The sequence below is a fragment of the Pseudochaenichthys georgianus genome, chromosome 5 (assembly GCF_902827115.2).
Source record: "Pseudochaenichthys georgianus chromosome 5, fPseGeo1.2, whole genome shotgun sequence".
Taxonomy (NCBI): Eukaryota; Metazoa; Chordata; class Actinopteri; order Perciformes; family Channichthyidae; genus Pseudochaenichthys; species Pseudochaenichthys georgianus.
The window spans coordinates 15,432,861-15,453,542 of record NC_047507.1 but is presented as its reverse complement, the minus strand read 5'-3'; the positions used below and the strand labels follow the sequence as shown (position 1 = coordinate 15,453,542).

The 20,682-nt window shown below is 39.7% G+C and overlaps 2 protein-coding genes across 2 annotated transcripts in view; both read left to right on the top strand.

Annotated features, from left to right (window-relative positions):
- The first annotated feature begins 8,795 nt into the window (after positions 1 to 8,795).
- On the top strand, positions 8,796 to 15,543 carry tamm41 (TAM41 mitochondrial translocator assembly and maintenance homolog). The gene is made up of 8 exons (XM_034084012.2): positions 8,796 to 9,177; positions 9,922 to 10,104; positions 10,566 to 10,658; positions 10,845 to 10,995; positions 11,659 to 11,804; positions 13,291 to 13,456; positions 13,660 to 13,722; positions 14,232 to 15,543. Exons 1-8 carry the CDS (start codon positions 9,040 to 9,042, stop codon positions 14,321 to 14,323), a joined length of 1,032 nt encoding a protein of 343 aa, XP_033939903.1. The 5' UTR covers positions 8,796 to 9,039; the 3' UTR covers positions 14,324 to 15,543.
- A 909-nt stretch (positions 15,544 to 16,452) lies between these two features.
- Positions 16,453 to 20,682, top strand: part of vgll4b (vestigial-like family member 4b) — a 39,235-nt gene continuing 35,005 nt past the window's right edge. The window contains exons 1-2 of the mRNA XM_034082106.2: positions 16,453 to 16,659; positions 18,121 to 18,194. Coding sequence (XP_033937997.1) covers positions 18,131 to 18,194 — 64 coding nt within the window. The 5' untranslated portion in view covers positions 16,453 to 16,659; positions 18,121 to 18,130. The remainder of the gene's footprint in view (positions 16,660 to 18,120; positions 18,195 to 20,682) is intronic.

Sequence of the window (20,682 nt, the reverse complement as noted above, 5' to 3'; positions counted from 1 at the left end):
AGCGGCTTAATGATTCCCTCCAGTGGACCTCCTCAATAATGTGCATTGCTCTAAAAAAGCAGCACGTGGAGGTAATGGTGGCATGGATAGAAGCAATGCTAGCGAGGACCCTGTAGCGACAAGTATGTGATCTCTGAAATGGATGTATGGTAGCAAATAATCCACAGATATTAAAATGGTAGATTGCTAAAAATGGCTTAATCTGTTAAACTAGTGAGTCACTTTGTTGGCAAACGTCCTCTCCCAAGCAGAACACAATTAGAGACATGGACGTCGAATCACATGCTCAGATACATAAATGCCTTCTAGCTTCAGAGGAAATACTCTACAGCTTGGGCTATTTGCTTATCTGTCTATTTCACTTATTACTCTTAAACAAACATCTCCTTGCTATGCCTGGCTTCATTACGCAGTCAGTCTTTCAGAGCAGGAGAACAGAGGAAGAAGGGGGATTATTCAAGTAGGAAGAAATCCCACAAATGACGAAGAACAGAAAGACTGCAGTAGAAGAAATGATACAGCGCTACAGTAGATCCATCTTGACTTCATTGGGCAATTACTTCTTAAATATGTAATGTGTTAACTAATTAAGACATTTTCTCCGACCGCTTTATCAGATTTGACTGCTCATAGGGCGTCAAGCATTGAGATTCCTCGAAGCAAACCACTTTCTACACTGACACCATCTCAATTGATGGAAATGATGAATTCCTTGACCTTTATGCCATTGGAAGGCTGCTTTCAGTTTTTACTCAAAAACACTCTTATCTCTTCCAAACCTCAGCTATTTTTGAGTGACTCATACATTGGGGTTTGTTACACGCAGAAGAGGAGGGAGTGGCGTACAGATGACTGCACACAATGGCACGGTATTCCATCAGCAACTCTCTTTCTATTCACCCCTTGATGTGAAAGGTTTAACAGCTGAACATCAAACTGTGACAGAGATGAACTGTGCTCTTAAATCTATGTGAGACCATTCTTTAAGGGTGCTTCAAAATGTATGCTTTGTGACACAACATGTGCTGATGACAGAAAAAAGGTGAACCCACTTTTCTTGCCATAGAAAACGACATCTCCAGAGACGTGTCCGAACATGATTCGTCCATTGGACTCAAGTGAGAGAGTGGTAAAGCGAAATACAATGCTGTGGAATATTGCAAAAAACAAACCTGTGTTGTTATATATTTTTGCATAACATGCAGGATGCACATTTGTAGTCACAATGAGTGAAGCCCAGCGAGTGGTGGGGGGGGGGGGTGGGGGAGGTGTGTTCAGTCAACCAGCAGAGAGCCGAGTGAGTCACAGAGCTGCAGTGTGAATTGTAGCGACACACTAAGCTCATCCTGCCCTACATGTTTCAGGACACAAACACGGCACTTTATAACACATCTTCAATCTGCCGTCATAAAAGTGTGCATTATAATAATGCAGGTGACGGATTCAAAGATGAAACAGTTACACTAAAAGGCAATTCAAGTGTTGTATCCTCTATTTCCTTCATCCATTGAGGAAGACCCACGCCAGATGTAGCACAATTGGTTAGCATTGACTTTCATCTCCTTTGAAAAAACATTATGACCCCCCCCCCAAAGCCTTCCACTTGTATCTTTGGACTAGAGAGTGTGTTGATATGGTTTAACAAAATAACTCAGAGAGAAGAGTAAGATATGATCTGCCTTGTGCACACTGAAATACGCAACAGCAGATCCAGGAGCATCACTCACTTGTCAACACACATACTGTAGGCACACATACTCACAAACACACACTCATACACACACACACACACACACACACACACTGCCGTGTACACAAAAACACAGATGCTGACATACAAACACATCCAGCCCTCACTACGTTTTAAGCGTTCTGCACAAACAAGTGAGTTGAATCATTATAGAAACACTAATTTATTCAGAAACGAAAATATGAATGTGATTGTTTTTCATCAGCAGATGGGATGAGTATTTTAGAAATACAACACTATATTTAATGATTTCTCATTCATGTGTGTGTGTGTGTGTGTGTGTGTGTGTGTGTGTGTGTGTGTGTGTGTGTGTGTGTGTGTGTGTGTGTGTGTGTGTGTGTGTGTGTGTGTGTGTGTGTGTGTGTGTGTGTGTGTGTGTGTGTGTGTGTGTGCACAGGCCTGGGTAAATGCTGCCTCGTGGGGATTTGCTGCAAATACCCAAGTGTGTGTGTGTGTGGGGTTTAGTATGACAGGGATCAACCTCCTGGGGCTTCACTGGATGATTTGAGATTTAGAACAATCTGATATTTTTGGGTTATGTGAACATCTGGCATCATCTGTCAATGCTTGTGACATGTTGTAGTACATGCTACAATCTCAGTACAGGGGCACACACGTAATTGCAAATTCAAACATTGACAATAATGAATGAATTAAATTCCAACTCAATCCAAATGTTATGGATTGGTAAATAACTCTGATATGTATGGCAGTTAATAAAGAAGAGTACAGAAGAATGGATAGGAGTCTAACTGGCAGGGAGGCATCTCAGATACACCGCAGGTTGATGAAACCCCAGGGGAGTCAACCCAGGAAGTGACAGGGTTATATAATGATGTAAACTCACAGTCTAGTCCTGTCTTCACACAAGCTCTTGCTATGCTAGGCCGTTACAGAGGTCAGCTCCCGGTGCCTCTTGCATTTCAAATTAAATCAGTGATTACGCTATGACTCAGTTGAAAAACAAGAAGAAGAAACATTGATTTAAGTATCTGTCCAGCCTTTGAAGCTACTTTAGGGAATGATGTAGAACCATCCGAGCTATTATGAAAGATGGCTGGTTGGATGGATGGATTGATGGAGTTACAAGATTAAAAACACCCACGCACGACTCAGATATCTGCAGCAAATCCCCCAAAACACCACTAACGCGTTAGTGTGCACAGACATACACATGTACACACACAGCAAAATGGACTTCTGTGTTGCAGTGCTGAATATAGACTGACTGATTTTAGCTATAGACATATTTGAAGGGTGCCTTTTTACACAACACAAAATGCAAGAGTGAAAACGACCATGGCAACAATACAAGTTGGTTCGGGAAGCACAATAAAATAAGTCACTGATGGACTGTTGAATCAGCGTACTTTATACCACAAGCAAGGTAAGGTATAAGTAAAGGCTTTAGGCTCGTAAAAAAAGCCATGCTAGTTTTCAGGCACCCAACTAGGTGGATGCTGGGGTGGAGTTAGGGGCATAACAGCAGTAATAGCACTAAGAAGTGATTGCAGCAGTTACAGCAAAGCCTTCAGGTCAGCGGTGCAGCAGCAGGCGAGGCAGAGATTAAACACAACAGCATTTTTCAAAGGGATTGGCATATATACAACATGACCAATGATATTACACGCAACATCACACACATTTGGATTCCACCATTACAACATTCTTTTTCAATGCGACACCACAGTGGTCCATACCATAAATATAACAGATTACTCCACGCAAATGAAAGATAAGCAATGATTGCATTAGTCTGTATCAAAGTTTTCTAATCAAATCTGATCTTTACAATACTTTAAGCATTTGTGCATAACAATCGGAGATCATGGTAACAAACTATAAGTGTAACTGTCCTCTCTCATGCGTTTTAGCTTCAGACGTTCTTATTATGAATCACACTGACCGATTGCTTCAGTGGAGTAAGATAAAAGTGTCCGCTTGTGTTTGTGTCTTCTGCTGGGCCTGGAGCAGCTGTGTATCTAAAGAAGGTGTGTGTGGTTAATGGTGCATTTCTTTTGATGTTCAAGAACAAGGCATCAGAAGCAAGGGCAATCTCCATGGCAACTGGCGTAAAATATTCCCCTATAGTGCATGTGTGTACACGTTTGTATTCACACATCGGACATGTGTGTAAGCAATATGGTGCTTCACTATGGCTTTACTATCAGGTGAGGGTTTAATTGCCTCAGAGGATTAGCAGCATTCACTTCAATCTGTATTCATCTTCTTGTACCTCTGCCAAGGAGTTCATGTTTCCGGCTCAGTTTGACGACCAGGAGGATAACAGAAAACCTGTTTACTCAAATGTTATGAAATGTGTTGAAAAAGCCTGGACCAAGGAAGAACCCCATACATTTTGGAGCAGATCCAAATAGCGGGCGGATACAAAGATTATGTTTTATTTTCGTTAACTTTGCAGGCGTGCTAGATTCTTGTGATATGTATAACAATAGTTCCCAACTAGGCAAACTGTCGTGAATGCCCCCTTAAGTCGGAACATTTTTCATACATATATCAAGGTGTAGTTTAAACACTCTGAGCACAAAACTACAACACATCTTCTTTGTAGCGTTTCTACGTTACTACTTAAAATGTCAGAAACAAACCAAAGTCAGAAGAACCTCTTCCAAACTCATGATGTGGGACCATCCAAAGAGCATGTGAAATCACCTTTGGCAGAGGTCTGCTCTGCACCCTCCATTATGCCTTCTGAAAACCCTCTAAAGAGACTGACTGATATTTATGTAGTAACAGCAGCAGTAAACTACCTTCTGGGTCTTTGCCAAGCCAAGTCAAATGTGGCTGACAACCAAATTAGCTGTTCCTGTGGAGGCGAGTCTAACTCAAGGAGAGGGGCTGTAAGCTGTAAATCATGTTCCACTTTCCAACTAATCTACAGAAAGGAAACATTGGCCAAAGCACTTCAAATAAGAAAATCAATCCGCGAGCGCGATCACCATAAACATTGATTCAGTTTGATAAGATACAAGACAACCTTCTCTTTCAGTCCGGTCTCTTCAGTTTCATTTTTCGCACTGGCCCACACAAACACTGAGGAAAGATTGAGGTGTGATGGTAGGATTCTCACTATATTTATAATAAAGCCTCTGTTCTTGTCAATTTTCTTGCAACCAGTTTGTTGACGCTGAACCAGCTTTACAAAAGTATAATAGAGGTGGACTTTGTATTACATGTCTTAAAAAAACTGTCAAATCTGTGAAAATGTGTATTATACTTATTTTGCCTCATTATCTGAGTTTATGACCATTACCCCATGTGCATAAATAAGTGAATTGCTGCAAAACTGTGTATGAAAGGTATTTACACTTATATTAACACAGTTGGAATGGTGTGTGGTTTCGTTAAAGCTTTAATTATTTGTTGTTGCGGAAAATACCCATGATACAATGTATCATTTTAAAGGGGCCAATGAGCCTTATAGCAGAATTCAGCATGCTGAGTTTACAGTGGCTTTACAGCCCACAACTTTGCTGTTTTATGTTCCTCCCACCACTCTTAAAGCATCGTGCATAGTCACAGCAGGCAGCTGTTATCAAGGAAAAAGCCTTAAACCCTCTGAACACAACCTGCTCAGTAGCAAGCAGCTGACACACGGTTAGCAACCAGCTGGTGAACCCCGTGTAGCATTAAGCAGCCAAAGAGCCTGATATTCCCCTCAGGAGCAGTTAGTCCTAAACCAACTAAAGAAGGGTAAATATTGGACCTCATCAAGAAACTGCCAATGATCGATAATGTTGCCCTCTATAAATGAGTGCTAGTTGTTTGTCAATACATCATCTTTATTAACTTAATAACGCCATATGTCAACGTCACTCATTAATAACCAAATTCAGTTTTTGCAGCTTTAAATCAGCCATGTCAGTTTACTTTTCAACATGCTAATGTTACAACACAAATTGCACACACAAAAATAACGGAAAACTGAAAAAGTGTTTGACTCCTTTAACATGCATGAAATCATGTCTCATATAAGGATGATGATATAGATTCACAAAATAACAGCAACACTAATTTTAAGATACAGGGAGGAGGAAATGACTGTAGGCTAGCTAGCACAAGGCTTATATGGATTAATGTACTTGTCTGAGCATAACCATTAATTCCACATTAAGAGAATGTAGTATAATGAACTATTTTACAAATGTTTATTTATAATTCCACTGGTGCTTCACTGTCGCTGAATGAAAGCACTTTCACAGAGTGAGCGTGTTCATCAGGATTCAGTGACATGACCTTATCATTATTCATTTAGCTGAAACATTGGCTTACAGTATTGACTGAGAAGATAATATTTGTCCAACTCTTGACAATCCCATTAGGCTCTGCGGACATATCGCTAAATGTCATTAGACTACATTCAATATTAATTCATCCAAATAGATGTTAACACATGGGCGGTTTATGAAGGGAGGAAGAATGATTATAGCCTGTTTGAATTGCAAGGCTGCAGTAGTATTGTCAGATGAATCTCACACTCAGTCCAGATTGATTTAACTTTCAAAGATGTGCTTGCTGTCTTTTCATTTAAAGCTGCTATTTGGTTATAGGCAAAGTTCAATCTTTTAAGTTGTCAAATAAAGGAATAGTTTTTTCACACTAGGTTTAAACGCAGTATTTGCTTTCATTGTTTCACAGGATTTACAATAAAGTACCTCAAGCCCCACACACTGCTCTAACATGTGATCTTAACAAGAGCAATAACTACCATCACGTGATAATGATTAAATACATGAAGATATATTTTTTATCAAATGTACAGTGGAATACAACATTTACACTCTAAAGAAAATTAAACTTGAGGATAGAAATTAAATGAAAAGCCCAAACAAAAACCGGCTTTTAAAAATGTCAAGTTAACGCCTTACATGTAGCTATTGTGATTTATTATATGAGATAACAAAGGCAAGGCAAGGCAATTTTATTTACAGTGGGGCAAAAAAGTATTTAGTCAGCCACCAATTGTGCAAGTTCTCCCACTTAAAAAGATGAGAGAGGCCTGTAATTTTCATCCTAGGTACACTTCACCTATGAGAGACAGAATGGGGGGAAAGAATCCAGGAAATCACATTGTAGGATTTTTAATGAATTAATTGGTAAATTCCTCAGTAAAATAAGTATTTGGTCACCTACAAACAAACAAGATTTCTGGCTCTCACAGACCTGCAACTTCTTCTTTAAGAGCCTCCTCTGTCCTCCACTCGTTAACTGTATTAATGGCACCTGTTTGAACTCGTTATCAGTATAAAAGACACCTGTCCACAACTTAAACAGTCACACTCCAAACTCCACTATGGCCAAGACCAAAGAGCTGTCAAAGGACACCAGAAACTAAAGTGTAGACCTGCACCAGGCTGGGAAGACTGAATCTGCAATAGGTAAGCAGCTTGGTGTGAAGAAATCAACTGTGGGAGCAATTATTAGAAAATGGAAGACATACAAGACCACTGATAATCTCCCTCGATCTGGGGCTCCACGCAAGATCTCACCCCGTGGGGTCAAAATGATCACAAGAATGGTGAGCAAAAATCCCAGAACCACACGGGGGGACCTATAGTCAATGACCTGCAGAGAGCTGGGACCAAAGTAACAAAGGCTACCATCAGTAACACACTACGCCGCCAGGGACTCAAATCCTGCAGTGCGAGACGTGTCCCCCTGCTTAAGCCAGTACATGTCCAGGCCCGTCTGAAGTTTGCTAGAGAGCATCTAGATGATCCAGAAGAGGATTGGGAGAATGTCATATGGTCAGATAAAACCAAAATAGAACTTTTTTGGTAAAAACTCAACTAGACGTGTTTGGAGGAGAAAGAATGCTGAGTTGCATCCAAAGAACACCATACCTACTGTGAAACATGGGGGTGGAACCATCATGCTTTGGGGCTGTTTTCTGCAAAGGGACCAGGACGACTGATCCGTGTAAAGGAAAAAATGAATGGGGCCATGTATCGTGAGATTTTGAGTGACAACCTCCTTCCATCAGCAAGGGCATGGAAGATGAAACGTGGCTGGGTCTTTCAGCATGACAATGATCCCAAACACACCGCCCGGGCAACGAAGGAGTGGCTTCGTAAGAAGCATTTCAAGGTCCTGGAGTGGCCTAGCCAGTCTCCAGATCTCAACCCCATAGAAAATCTTTGGAGGGAGTTGAAAGTCCGTGTTGCCCAGCGACAGCCCCAAAACATCACTGCTCGAGAGGAGATCTGCATGGAGGAATGGGCCAAAATACCAGCAACAGTGTGTGAAAACCTTGTGAAGACTTACAGAAAACGTTTGATCTCTGTCATTGCCAACGAAGGGTATATAACAAAGTATTGAGATGAACTTTTGTTATTGACCAAATACTTATTTTCCACCATAATTTGCAAATAAATTCTTTAAAAATCAGACAATGTGATTTTCTGGATTTTTTTTTTTTCTTATTATTTTGTCTCTCATAGTTGAGGTATACCTAGGATGAAAATTACAGGCCTCTCATCTTTTTAAGTGGGAGAACTTGCACAATTGGTGGCTGACTAAATACTTTTTTGCCCCACTGTATATAGCACTTTTCAGCACGTGGCGATTCAAAGTGCAACAAAGGTTAGCAAAAAGTAAAAAGAGAAGGAAATACAATCCATGTGTTTTCAAATCTGCCTCGAGTTCAGTAAAAACTCATTTTTTAACTATTCCTTTTGGTGGAACTTCACATAACACAACACAGCAGACCCTGGCTGCTGCAGGTACCTTCTGATCTGAAGGCCCTCCATATAAATCAGCATTACCTCATTTCCACCTATAGCTAAACTTGGTCGAAAACCTCCCTCTGCTGGTTGAATATAGAGCTGTTAAAATGTACTAAAACTGTTGTAAAAAGATGCAGTGTGTTGCCCAGCATATAAATCTCAAGTGTAATCGATCATAAACGCAACTACATGCAAAATAACACGCACAATAGTCGGTATTTTCGCAGTTTAACGGCTCAGTTTGCTTACCTTCCATGTCGAACTCGATTTCCCATGAGCCTCCAGGCGGGAGCGTGAACAGTGACGTCAATTTAAGTCGACTGTCAAGCGCACAGCTGACAAACTGACCTGATGCACGATAAAAGTCTCAATTTTAGTGCTTCTCAGGCATGCAGTCGTATTTACTGGCACTGATACTTTCAGTCTGAAATGTATCTCTTAGTTTATGTGGCCGAAGCTTCTTTTTACTCTTCATCTAGTCGATTACTCCGCTTTTAGACGAGCTTGTGTTGTTGCTGGAAAGCTATCTACAACTAGTTCAACATGAGTATTCCAGCTCTAAATAACACCGGCGTGGTCTACAGAAGGATCTTATCACAGTTTCCACAGGACTTGAGTTTAGCTTTTGTTTATGGATCTGGCGTTTTCAAACAACAAGGCACCAACCAAGGTCAAATGGGGGTAAGTGACATTACTGTGAACTCTGATCACAACATTAAACTTGCACTGTAAGTGTATAGTACAACAGTGAACTACAGGCTATCTAGCATGCCAATGCTTAAATAAATGTCCGACTAATGGTCAATTTTCAGTGAAGGAGACACTTATATCTTGTGATGTATTTCCTGCACTCCATTGTTGTTGTCCCATGTTACAGGGCTTTGTGGGGTTTTAGCCCCCCCCCCCCCAGTCACCTCACTTACCATCAGTCTATCTCTCGTTCGTTGTCTTACCCTCCTCCAACATTCACCTCTCTGCCTCTCCATACACTTCCCCCTGCAGTTCTAGTTACTGGTCTGTTAACTGCTACACACACACACACACACACACACACACACACACACACACACACACACACACACACACACACACACACACACACACACACACACCACACACACACACACCACACACACACACACACACACACACACACACACACACACACACACAGAGTGAAATGTACATATTTTTAGGGGAAATGCATTTACATTTGAGGCTTAGTATATGTACCAAGTGTATGAAGTGATAAACATTGGTGGTGGTAGAATTTGCTCAGTTTTATTAATTTGCAAAACTGAACATGAGTGGATCTCAATATGATTCCAATGAAAGATGATAAACTACAGTTAATGTTAGAGATGTATCTTAATTACTTGAACAACAAAATGTGATACAGTTGTGTTTACCTTTTAATGCTTTCAGAAAAACATGCTTGATTTTGTATTTGCTGTGGACGATCCAGTGACATGGCACACCATGAATCTGCTGCAGAATCGCAAACACTACTCCATCCTCAAGCTGCTGGGCCCAACAACCATCAGCTCCGTGCAAAATGACCATGGGGCGTCTGTATACTACAACACACTGGTGCCTGTGGACGGGAGGGTAAAGGACTTCTCTAGATTTATACATTTAATGCTTTTTCTGCACCAACGCTACAGTCCACAATGACTTTTTTTTCTCATGTAGAAGCTGTCGAGATGTTGTTAATAATTTCTCCATATGTGTGTCATAAGCAGTCATGTTCTTGTGTTTGGTCGGATTTAAGTGTTTGATTTATGCAGCAGAAGGTTTTTAGCAGAAATAATGATCTTCTATTTTTTATTTCAAATAGCTTTATTAGCATGACCATAATGACATACAGTATTGCCAAAGCTTTGTACAATCTTTATGAATAAATAATCTAACCGAAATCGGCTGAGTATAAAGCATATCAGGAAAGAATACATAAAAATAACATGCATTTGCTTTTCCTCCACATCCTGAAACTGTATTCAAGGTTGTTGTTGTTGTTGTTGTTTAGCTAGACTTTGTTAACTTTAATAAACTTCTCCTCTTCCTTTTAGATCATCAAATATGGTGTGATAGGTACAGAGTGCCTCATAGATGACCTGATGCACTGGAAGACCATGTATGTTGCTGGACGACTTCACAAACCAGTCAGTATCATGAATCTTTTTCTTTGACAAAAGTTAATTAAAATAACAGTTAAATGTTCATTTCATTAAAGAATACCTGACAGACATTTTTACATTTCAATACCTATTCAGTTGAATCTTCAGGTGTTGCATACGTGTGTTGATGTTTGCATCCATGAACATGTGTGTCTTTGTGTACCCACGCAGGTGAAAATGCTGCTGCAGAATGAGAATGGAAAGCTCCGTGCTGCTCTGGTGGCCAACCTGAAGAGTGCTGTGACAGCCTCCTTCCTCATGCTGCCAGAGAGCTTCACTGAGGAGGACCTCTTCATGCAGATAGCTGGGCTCTCTTATGCTGGTAACTTGCTCGTACTACGACAAAAGCTGGAAGAAGATTAAACACATACACATTCATAAGATGCATACAGGCTTCAACACAAGATGACCAAATCAGTTGTATTACTTATACAGAGAAGAGGAGTCCAGACAGAGATGTGAAACTAAGTTAACTTTTCTAATTATCTCCCACTTGCACACACACTTATTACTGTTGTTATAAAAAGAACTGATAATTATATCCGGTTTCTTTTGGCTTTTTGATATTAATGCAAGTACAGTGCCCTCAGCAGGGTTCTGAATCAGTTGACTGGTGTATCTATAACATTTATAAGACTGATGGTTCTATTTCCCACAACTAATGTGGTTGATTTGTACAGATAATGTGACAGTTAATGTTGCTCCTATAAAATATTGACATGCTAAGAATGTGCTTACAAAGGGAGTGTTACCATATAGATTCATGAGTTGCAGAAGGTAAAGTAATGAATGTGGATCACTAATTTTTTTTAAACTGGAAACTGAACACCAGATGTTTAATATCTCAGCGTTTGTTACAGCCATGCTCCTGAAACACCCTCTGGGGATCAATAAAAGCTTATCTCATCTTAGTACAGCGTAGAGTAGATTAAAACTGTAAAGTATTTAACGATTAAGGGAAAACATTTTGTCTGTGCCTTCTCAGGGGATTTTAGAATGGTGATTGGAGAAGATAAATCCAAGGTGGCTAATATCGTCAAAGACAACATTCAGCACTTCCGGATTCTGTACAGCAACATCCTACGGGACTGCCCTCAAGTGGTGTACAAATCTCAACAAGGGCAACTGGAGGTAAAGAAGGTCACACACAAATGCGCTGACCTATAACACTTTAATCATCTCACCTGATATGGGAGCAACAATGTGCTTTGTCTTCAGTTGTTCCTTGTTTAAAATGCAAATATCCATGTGAATAGCTACTCTTACAGTTAATTCTTCATAATAATCTTTTGTGAATTTTCAAGGCATTTGATGTATAAACCGAGATTTAAGACCAACTTGACAGAATGCATTTTAAATGTAATAATGTGATATTTTAGAAACTCTTGTTGATCTGTTACAGAACTATTTGCAGAAACATACAGGCTGTCATTGTCATAAAATGCTTCCCTTTACTAACTTAAAAAATACATTATTCCTGCCTTTTCAGTGAAAATAGGAACAAAGCTTTGACCTGAGTTGTACAAGGTGTTGTCAAAGACTTGGCAGTAAACTCTAAATAGGGTATAACCTGCGGGACTTACTGTGTTAATGAGTATTACATGGGAGATGTGTGTACGTGTCTGTTTGCACATTTATTGGCATGAGTACATATTTCTCTTCATGTTATTGGTGTTAGGTTTAATCTTATTTTTCATTTTTTTTAAGTTTGCCACCACTCCTCGTTTTACCAAGTACATACTGATCACACCAGCCTGGAAAAACAGGAATGAGTGGTTAGGAAGGTGTAAAGTGTGTGAGTAACACAATTTACACAGTGAACAACAATGCTTCCATGCACAAACCAACTCTAAACTTTGTACAGTGATGTTTCCGACTACTGGCAGTGTATTATCTCAAATATGTCTCTCAGTCATGCATCTTGTTGCAAGGCTGTGATGTTTTAATTGTTGAGTATTTAAAGTTTCTCCCACTCCAATAATTTCTACTAAACATGGTAGTTGGATTATCTTGATGTGCATTAATACCTGCAATAACAATGCACTCTGGTTATCGGTCTACATTTTTGTTGACTCCTCACAAGAGACCTGTGGATCTGATAGTTGGGATTGTGCTGCCAGTGTTAATTTATACCGCCAAGAAGTAACGTTGTCTGACTGATTTATCAAGCTACTGTCAGTAGGATTAAGAAAAAAACTACTGGCCATATTTTAATTAAACTTGTTAAAAAGGTGTAGCACAGTCAAAGGAAGAACCAATAACCTTTTGGAGCGGATGTGAATAACTTGACAGGTGCATTTATTATGTTTCACTTATTGGTAGGGGATTTGTGCTGCTTTCATGTTGTGTTGTGCACAAACCCCTCAAGTTTACAACTACAATAATAACACTTTGTTTAAATGCTCCAAGCAATAGAATACAAAAAAAAACCTTTGGAACATTCCTGTTGTTTCCACTTTGCTCACGAAGACCAAAGTTGTTAGAACAACTTCCCAACTCAAGAAAATGGGGACATTCTGAGGAGAATTTGAATGCACCACGCTGGTCTCGATGGTGGTCTGAACTCTCTGGCTGCCATTCAAGTTTATTCTTCTTTCCTTTTTTTTTGTGCCTGCAGGTTGACAAAAGCCCAGAGGGTCAGTTTATCCAGCTGATGGCATTGCCTCGGACCCTTCAGCAAAGGATTACAAAGCTGGTGGATCCTCCGGGGAAAAACCGAGATGTGGAGGAGATCCTGCTGCAGGTGGCTCAGGACCCGGACTGCGGAGCTGTCGTTCAACAAGGTTCGGACTAAAGAATCAGTTATGGATGTAGAAAAGAAAGATGGGCAGGCAGGCAGAGAAAGTAGGAGAATTATACTTAGGGTGTTTCATTAAAATTCACTAAATGCTACAGATAAAGGGTGATATCGTGTGCGGTGAATATTAAATAAGGTAGGATTAGGCTACAAATGATTTAAATGAATAATGTTTTTGCTTCTTCTCAGGTATCTCATCTATAGTGAAAACCTCCAGTATAACACAGAGTATCAAAGGGATTGCTACAGCTGGTAAGCACTCATAGTTTAAGGAATACACTTATTGATTTGCATGCCCAGAGTTACAGAAGAAGATAAATAGTACTCTCATGTTTGTATGCTAACATTGGAGCTAAAACACTTAGCTTAGAATAAAGACGGCATACCTGGCTCTGTCGAAAGGTAACACATTCACTTTAACAGCACAAACATTTGTTTAATATGTATAAAAATGTGTTCAAGTAACAATTAATAGTTTTAATAGGTGATGGAAAGTGTATTTTATTACGTTTGGACAGAATTAGGCTAGTTTTGTACCCCTTTACACAGTTTTTGTGCTAAGCTAACAGGTTGCAGGCTAGCTTAATATCTGCTGTACAGATACAAGAAGGTTGTCAATCTAAGCATCCAACTCTCGCCAAGAAAACATTTATAATATCAAGATGTCTTCCACTATGTATTAAGAATAGTTTTAATATAGTGTTACTATAGTGTACTTTAATGTGTTTGTTAAAGTTAAGTGTACTGCATGTCCTCCACAGGCTTATGGAAGACGGTGTCGTACAGCTCCAAGAAGCTGAAGAAGATGTGGAAGGGCTGGAGAAGGAAGCCTTCAGTCTCACAGATGTCCTGATACTGTCTGTTCACCAGCTGTTTCTCTATAAACTGTCCGCACAACAACGAACGTCCATCCTTCCATTTTTACCCTGACATACTGCTGAAAGAATCACACACTTACCTCCTGTTATATCACCTTATAGCCTCCATGAAGGGGATCACTGAGTGGGTCTGTGTTTGAAAAGTGTAGACTAACTGCCCTTTATCATGCAATACATAGAAGTTGTATGAACAAAGGGTGACATTTCAAGAGCCTGTCTGAATTAGGGCTGACATTTAATGTTTCTACAGATCGAACCTTTCCGCATAATGACACTTTTGAATTATGGTATAGTGTAAGATCCATTTTCTGTGTGGACAGCCATATGACGGGCAGCTTGGAGATTAAAAAGATATTTATGTGGGTCACTTTCATCTTTTGCAGAGAGAGGGCTTTATTGAACTGTCTACAGATGTGGGCACTCACTTTTTATCCTAAACTAACTCCAAAGACCTCCAATCTTTCATTACTTCACTTCCAACTTGCTATAAGCTGGGCATTAAGACAACAGGAGGTCTTTAATGCGGAAATTCTGATTACTTTCCCTCCTGATAACTTGCTGTGGTCTTTGAAATATGAATTTAATAAAACATTTATTAGATATCAATTAGCATGACTCTGTTCTTAGTAGGTTTTAGTGTTTTATTTTAATGTATTAAAGCACATTGCAAGGACTAGTTACAGAGGGTTTGTGGATTCAATTCTGAACATCATATCTTGTATGTTTTGAAACGTCATCAACATCGACTTCATAAGGATTGCCTGTCATATATTATTCCTATTCCTCATTAGATTCTCTTGAATTACTCATTTTGGATTCCTGCTGTTATTAATTTAGAGCTAACTAGAGTGACATATTTGAAGTGAACAACCATTTTATAAATTTATTTTGAGAACATTATTTTAGTATTTTCTGACTGTATAATAAAAAAGGTAACAATTAATTGGTCAAAATTGATCATATTCATAGACGTTTTTTACTACAGATATTTCGACTTCATAGCAAGAAAAGCACAGATGTAATTAATGACAATACTGTATTGAATGTAGTGCAATTTAGGCATAATTCCCTGCATGGTCTCAAACTGGAAAAAAGTTATCATTGTCATAACTTGTTGCTTTGAATACAAGACAGGTCTCCTAATGTATGTCGAAAATGGCCATTCAATTGGCCATTAAAAAAGATTTTCTTTTAATCAGTGTTGTCATACTTATACACTGGCCTGCTTCATCCCATCACGCAAACAGCACCACTTCTTACTTGTTTTCTTTTTTTCCACCTTTTAATTAGAAACTTCTGCATGATTCATGCTTCACACCTGACTTCAGTTGTGGACACACGAGTCATCTTTCAGGTACATTCCCTTACATGATTGTGTCCTTCTCTCTTTCACTGCACTTTTTAATGAATCTCTGTGTATTTACTAGGCCAAACAACCTAAAACATAACATAAGATAAAATACCTCAGTGATGCATGATTAATATTCCACTTAAACACTGAATGGGATCATTCAACCTCTATTATGACCACTCTAGAAAGTGAAATAAAGTCATCAAACATTCAAAATATGTCTGCACTATAATATAAATGTAGTTGTGAGCAGATATTATTTCTTAATTAGCACCATCACATGACTGCATACAACTACAATATAGTGTTATTACTTATCCATTTCATATTAATTATGAAAGCTAAGTATGGGGCTGAATATATGTGTGGTGTAAATGTTAACATTGACACAATCATTTATAATAGAATAGGCCTAACAGTTTAAGAATTACAACTAAGGAAGATTAAAACAATAAACTGAAAGGTTGATGGTTAACTGACTGGCTTATAGCCTACATAAGTGACTTATAACGTGGCTGTTAAGGGAGGGAGCTCTCCTTAATCACCTGCTAAATGTTTCACCAGACTCCTGAGAGGTAAACAGTGACAGCAGCCTAACCTTCAGGGGACGTGATGCAATGCGTCATTAACATAATATATGCTGATATCATCGCTGCAGTGCTCCACCAATCAGCGCGCTTTACTTTCACCACCTGCTAGGAACTGAATTCCATCATTCCAGGCATTCCTGCCCTGCTCCCTCCTCCTCCTCCCTGCTCTTCCCTCCTCCACCACCTCCTCCTCTTCCTCGTTTAGCCTACAACCAAGTTTGTCCCGACAGCTCTGCTACTATTGTCTCCCCTCGTACTGCCCCGTGTAACCGCCGCTTTTTGTTTTGTGTTGTTGGAATATACGTCTTGTTTTTGTTTTCCTGTGTGGATACTATCATACTGGACGATACCAAAGTGGGGTTTGAAGGAGGTATGTGCTGCTTAACATGAAGTCTGACTGACTTGTTTCGGGTTTGTAGGGTGATAGTGCGCTCTTTTTCTTGAGTCCAACGCTACGAATTCAGTCCGTTTATGTTTGTGAAATAGTCAGCATGTGTATGGAGACAGCGTTGTAAACACATGGCTGGGATAATATCCGCCTCTTTTTACGAAGGTTGAAATTTCATTCACGACGTGGAGCAGATTTGCGGGTTCCCTAACTTTCTCATGTCAGGAAACAGCATGCTTTTCTCCAGGGATCTGGGGATTTGTGTCCCTTCTGTGGTTGTTGAGGAGAGGAGTCAAACTAATCACTGAATTAAGAAGCGATAGGTTTCTTTGGATAGATCTCAAAAGACCTATGAGGAAGCACTGAGTCAGGCTGATATAGATAGCCTACAGCACCGGTGGGAATAAAAGTGGACGCACTTGCTGCTAATAATAATAATCGCTTTCATTTTTGCCCGAGTCATGGTCCTATAAAAGTTTGTGGCGTTTCTTCGCGCGCCGCGCACCAAGTAAACCGTGCCGTGTTGTGACGAGATACAGGACAACAAACCTGGAACGTTTCCAGTTAAGTCTGAATGTGCAGTAGTAGTAAGTTCGTATTGCTATCGTTCTCAAAACGCTTTTTTCCTGTAGAAATGAGGGAAAGGTATCTCAGGAATGCAGAAAGAGGGAAGAGAAGCGCGCTGAAGCGTTTTCTCCACAAATGCCTCATAGCACAACTACACTGAAGGCTCAGCACTGAAGGACAAACAACTCCCCAAAAGTGCTAAAACAATTTGGAGGACAGACTGTCTAACTTTCACAGGAAGGTCACAATTATTAAAACAAACTATACAGTAACAATTAACTAGTATTAATACCATTTAAAGGGAGCATTACTACAAATAAGTTCTTCATTCAAACTTAACTAAAGTACAATTGGAGAAGCATTATGCCAAGGTGTAATAAGTATAACAAGTAGTTAGTTTATGAATCCATTGGTTGTTCAACAAAATACTTATCCACAACTATCTTTGATTATTGTGAAAGTCAATTTGTAAAAGCCAACATGTACTGATTCCAGCCTCTTGTCACATTGGCTCTGGAAAACTATTATGGTTATGACATTTTTCTAACGGATAAATCGACTGAGAAATACATTGGTAAAATATCTCTGTGAAAATAATTGTTTCAAATGTTTTTGTCAGTTATTTAGTTTGTGCAAATCAGGGAAGACTTCTACTTAGACCTTAGACATTAAGAACTGATCAGTTGACCGTATTTTGTTAAATGTTTTTTTTGGTGTCTACCAACACTAAGATATTGATTGATTCTGGTATCTGAATGTGTTTAAAATGTTACAACTCGAGCTCTTAATAAACTGGCCTCTATCAGATATTAACTTTTAATTGTTTAAGAGATGAAAGCCACACATGTTGACAGTGCCCTCCCCTCTGTCCCATAGGCATCCAAGCATGGAGACACCACTGGATGTTCTGTCAAGAGCAGCATCATTTGTTCATGCCAATGAAGAGGAAAGTAAGTTTTATCAGTTTTATCACTTCCTCCTATGTTTGTGTGTCTGCAGTTTTACTCCCATTCTGTCTCGCTGTGTAAAAGCTGGCCTGTGGACAAATGATTTCTGAGATTAGAGTTGCTATTGATAAAGTGCAACATTATGTTCACCCATAAGCCTCAGCTCTGTTTTCTGACATTAGACAAGAGGCGTCTTTGTGCTGTGCAAGCTTGCAGTTGCAGATACACAGGCAAATAAGACCAACCGCCCTCAACTGCCATTAGCTTTAACTCAGTGGCTTGCTTGTGTTAACCTGCTTTCACTGGAATCAGGGTTGGATGGACCTCTGTCTCATTATCTGTCTCCAACTCTGTGTCTCTGACATTGTGTCTGTGGCGCTGTCTGGTTGATCCCTCTCCATCTTTTCTCTTATTTTCTTCTCAGACCTCCTGTCTCTGTCTTCTTCTGGCTTTTCATTTCTTCTCTCTTAATCATGTCTATGGACTTGCTTGAAAAAAAAAATCCTTCCGAGATTAAGAAGAAATGGCCAACCCTTATCAGCGGGCCTCACCATAGCTGGCAGAGTAAAACACTTTTAGTTTATGCCAAAGATAATTGATACGCAGTTGAGTTTTCTTTCTTTATGGTATTGTCTGATCTTAGCAGATTGTGTGTCATTGCTATATGGCTGTGCATTACTTTATTTCCTTTTTTGATTTAGGAACATTTGTGTTATTTTTAAGTGGATTTGTTTGTAATAATGGAATTTGAAGCTACAAAAGCATCAGAGTACCATTAGAGTTTTTAAAGAAAACTCAATTAATGTACTGAACTTTAAAAAGAGAAATTAACATTAATATTAACAGTAGTGCATTTCTACCATTTCTTTAAGTCCCTCATTTAAAGTTGTCTGTCTTTTCGGAGTTGCATGATAATTGATTACCATGGGATATTCAGTGTTTACAAAGAGCAACGTGTTGGAAAATTGCTTGTTTAATGGTAGAGTGGGAAAATGAAGAAAGGGCTCCAGCTGTAACGTCTCCCATGTCATCGTTTTGTTCCCATAATACTTCAGCTTAAATGAGCTGAATATCAGCTTCCTTGCACTTTTGAGCGGAATGGCATGGGATCTCTCCTCCCCTCCTCCCCTGCTCCCTCGCTCCCCTGCAGTGTTATTGTTTTTTCCTCTGCGCTGATGTCACTTTTTGTTGTGGGTCGTGCATGGCCTCTTTGTCCAAATACAATGCACTCGACCTGTTTCCACAATAGTGCGGGACAAATGGGTGAGCCAGCCAACCTACTAACCAACCTGCTAGTCTGCCAAACTAGCAACCAGGCCAACAGGCTGTTGAGTCAATAACCTCTGCCTACCTGTCTGCATTATGAGCAGCCTCTGGATTGCCTGTGCAGCTCTTTATACCAGAGCAAGAACAGGGAGAGGCTCGGGCCTGCCTTCATAACAGCCGCTCAAACTCAGGAAGACCAAGGGCCGGCACTCACAAACACTTAGAGCTTGAGACACACTACTGCAGATAACCTATCACTATACATTGGAAATGAATTTCTCAGAAAATTACACAAATTCTGTCTTGAGGGAAATTGAATTACAGTTCATGAATAATGGATCGATACGCCAAAGTCGCTCATCTTGGCTTTAAAGTGGAAAACATACTACAGTACTATACCAAAATAGAATTGTTAGCCTCAGCCCGGATAAATTGAGACTGCTTATCTTTAATAAAAACTCTGTCTGTGTTTATTAGAGTTTGTACTTTTTAAAACCTTCCGGATTTTTTCAGTTTTAACATAGCGAAGCAAACACAATACTTAACAAGGTATGCCTCATTACTTTAAAGTCTAGTTTCATACACAAGAATCAGGGATAAAAAGACCTCGTCACTTCATGTGCACTATTTTCAGGTAATGAAATAATATAAGAAATATTTGTATTTCACATTTAACATTCTCCTACAAAGACTACAGTATCAGCTAGTTCTTTGTCAGTTTATTTTGTATTAGATAGTTGAGTACCCTCCACTTCAACGCCATTTTGCACACACACACACACATTTAAGATAAGATGGACTTTTATTAATCCCTCGTGGGGAAATTATTTCTCTGCATTTGACCCATCCTAGTGTTAGGAGCAGTGTGCTGCCATTTTGAACGTCGCCCGGGGAGCAGTGTGGGGAACGGTGCCTTGCTCAGGGACACCTCGGTAGCACTTGGTCTTGCCGGGACTTGAACTGGTGACCTTCCAGTTCCCAAGCCAAGTCCCTATCGACTTCACAACCACCGCCCCTTTACACACACATACTGCTGTCTGTGAGCTTCCAGTCGGAGGTCTGTGAACAACAGTAATCACAGGTCTTAAGTCAAATTGTCCTGACCTTGAACACACAGTAATTACACACAAACGAAAAAAGCAGTGAAGTAGTCCTTGCCTTATATTTAATGGTGAATGTGGAAAATGCTTAATACCTTCTGCCACCAGTTCATAGCAATTTTGGT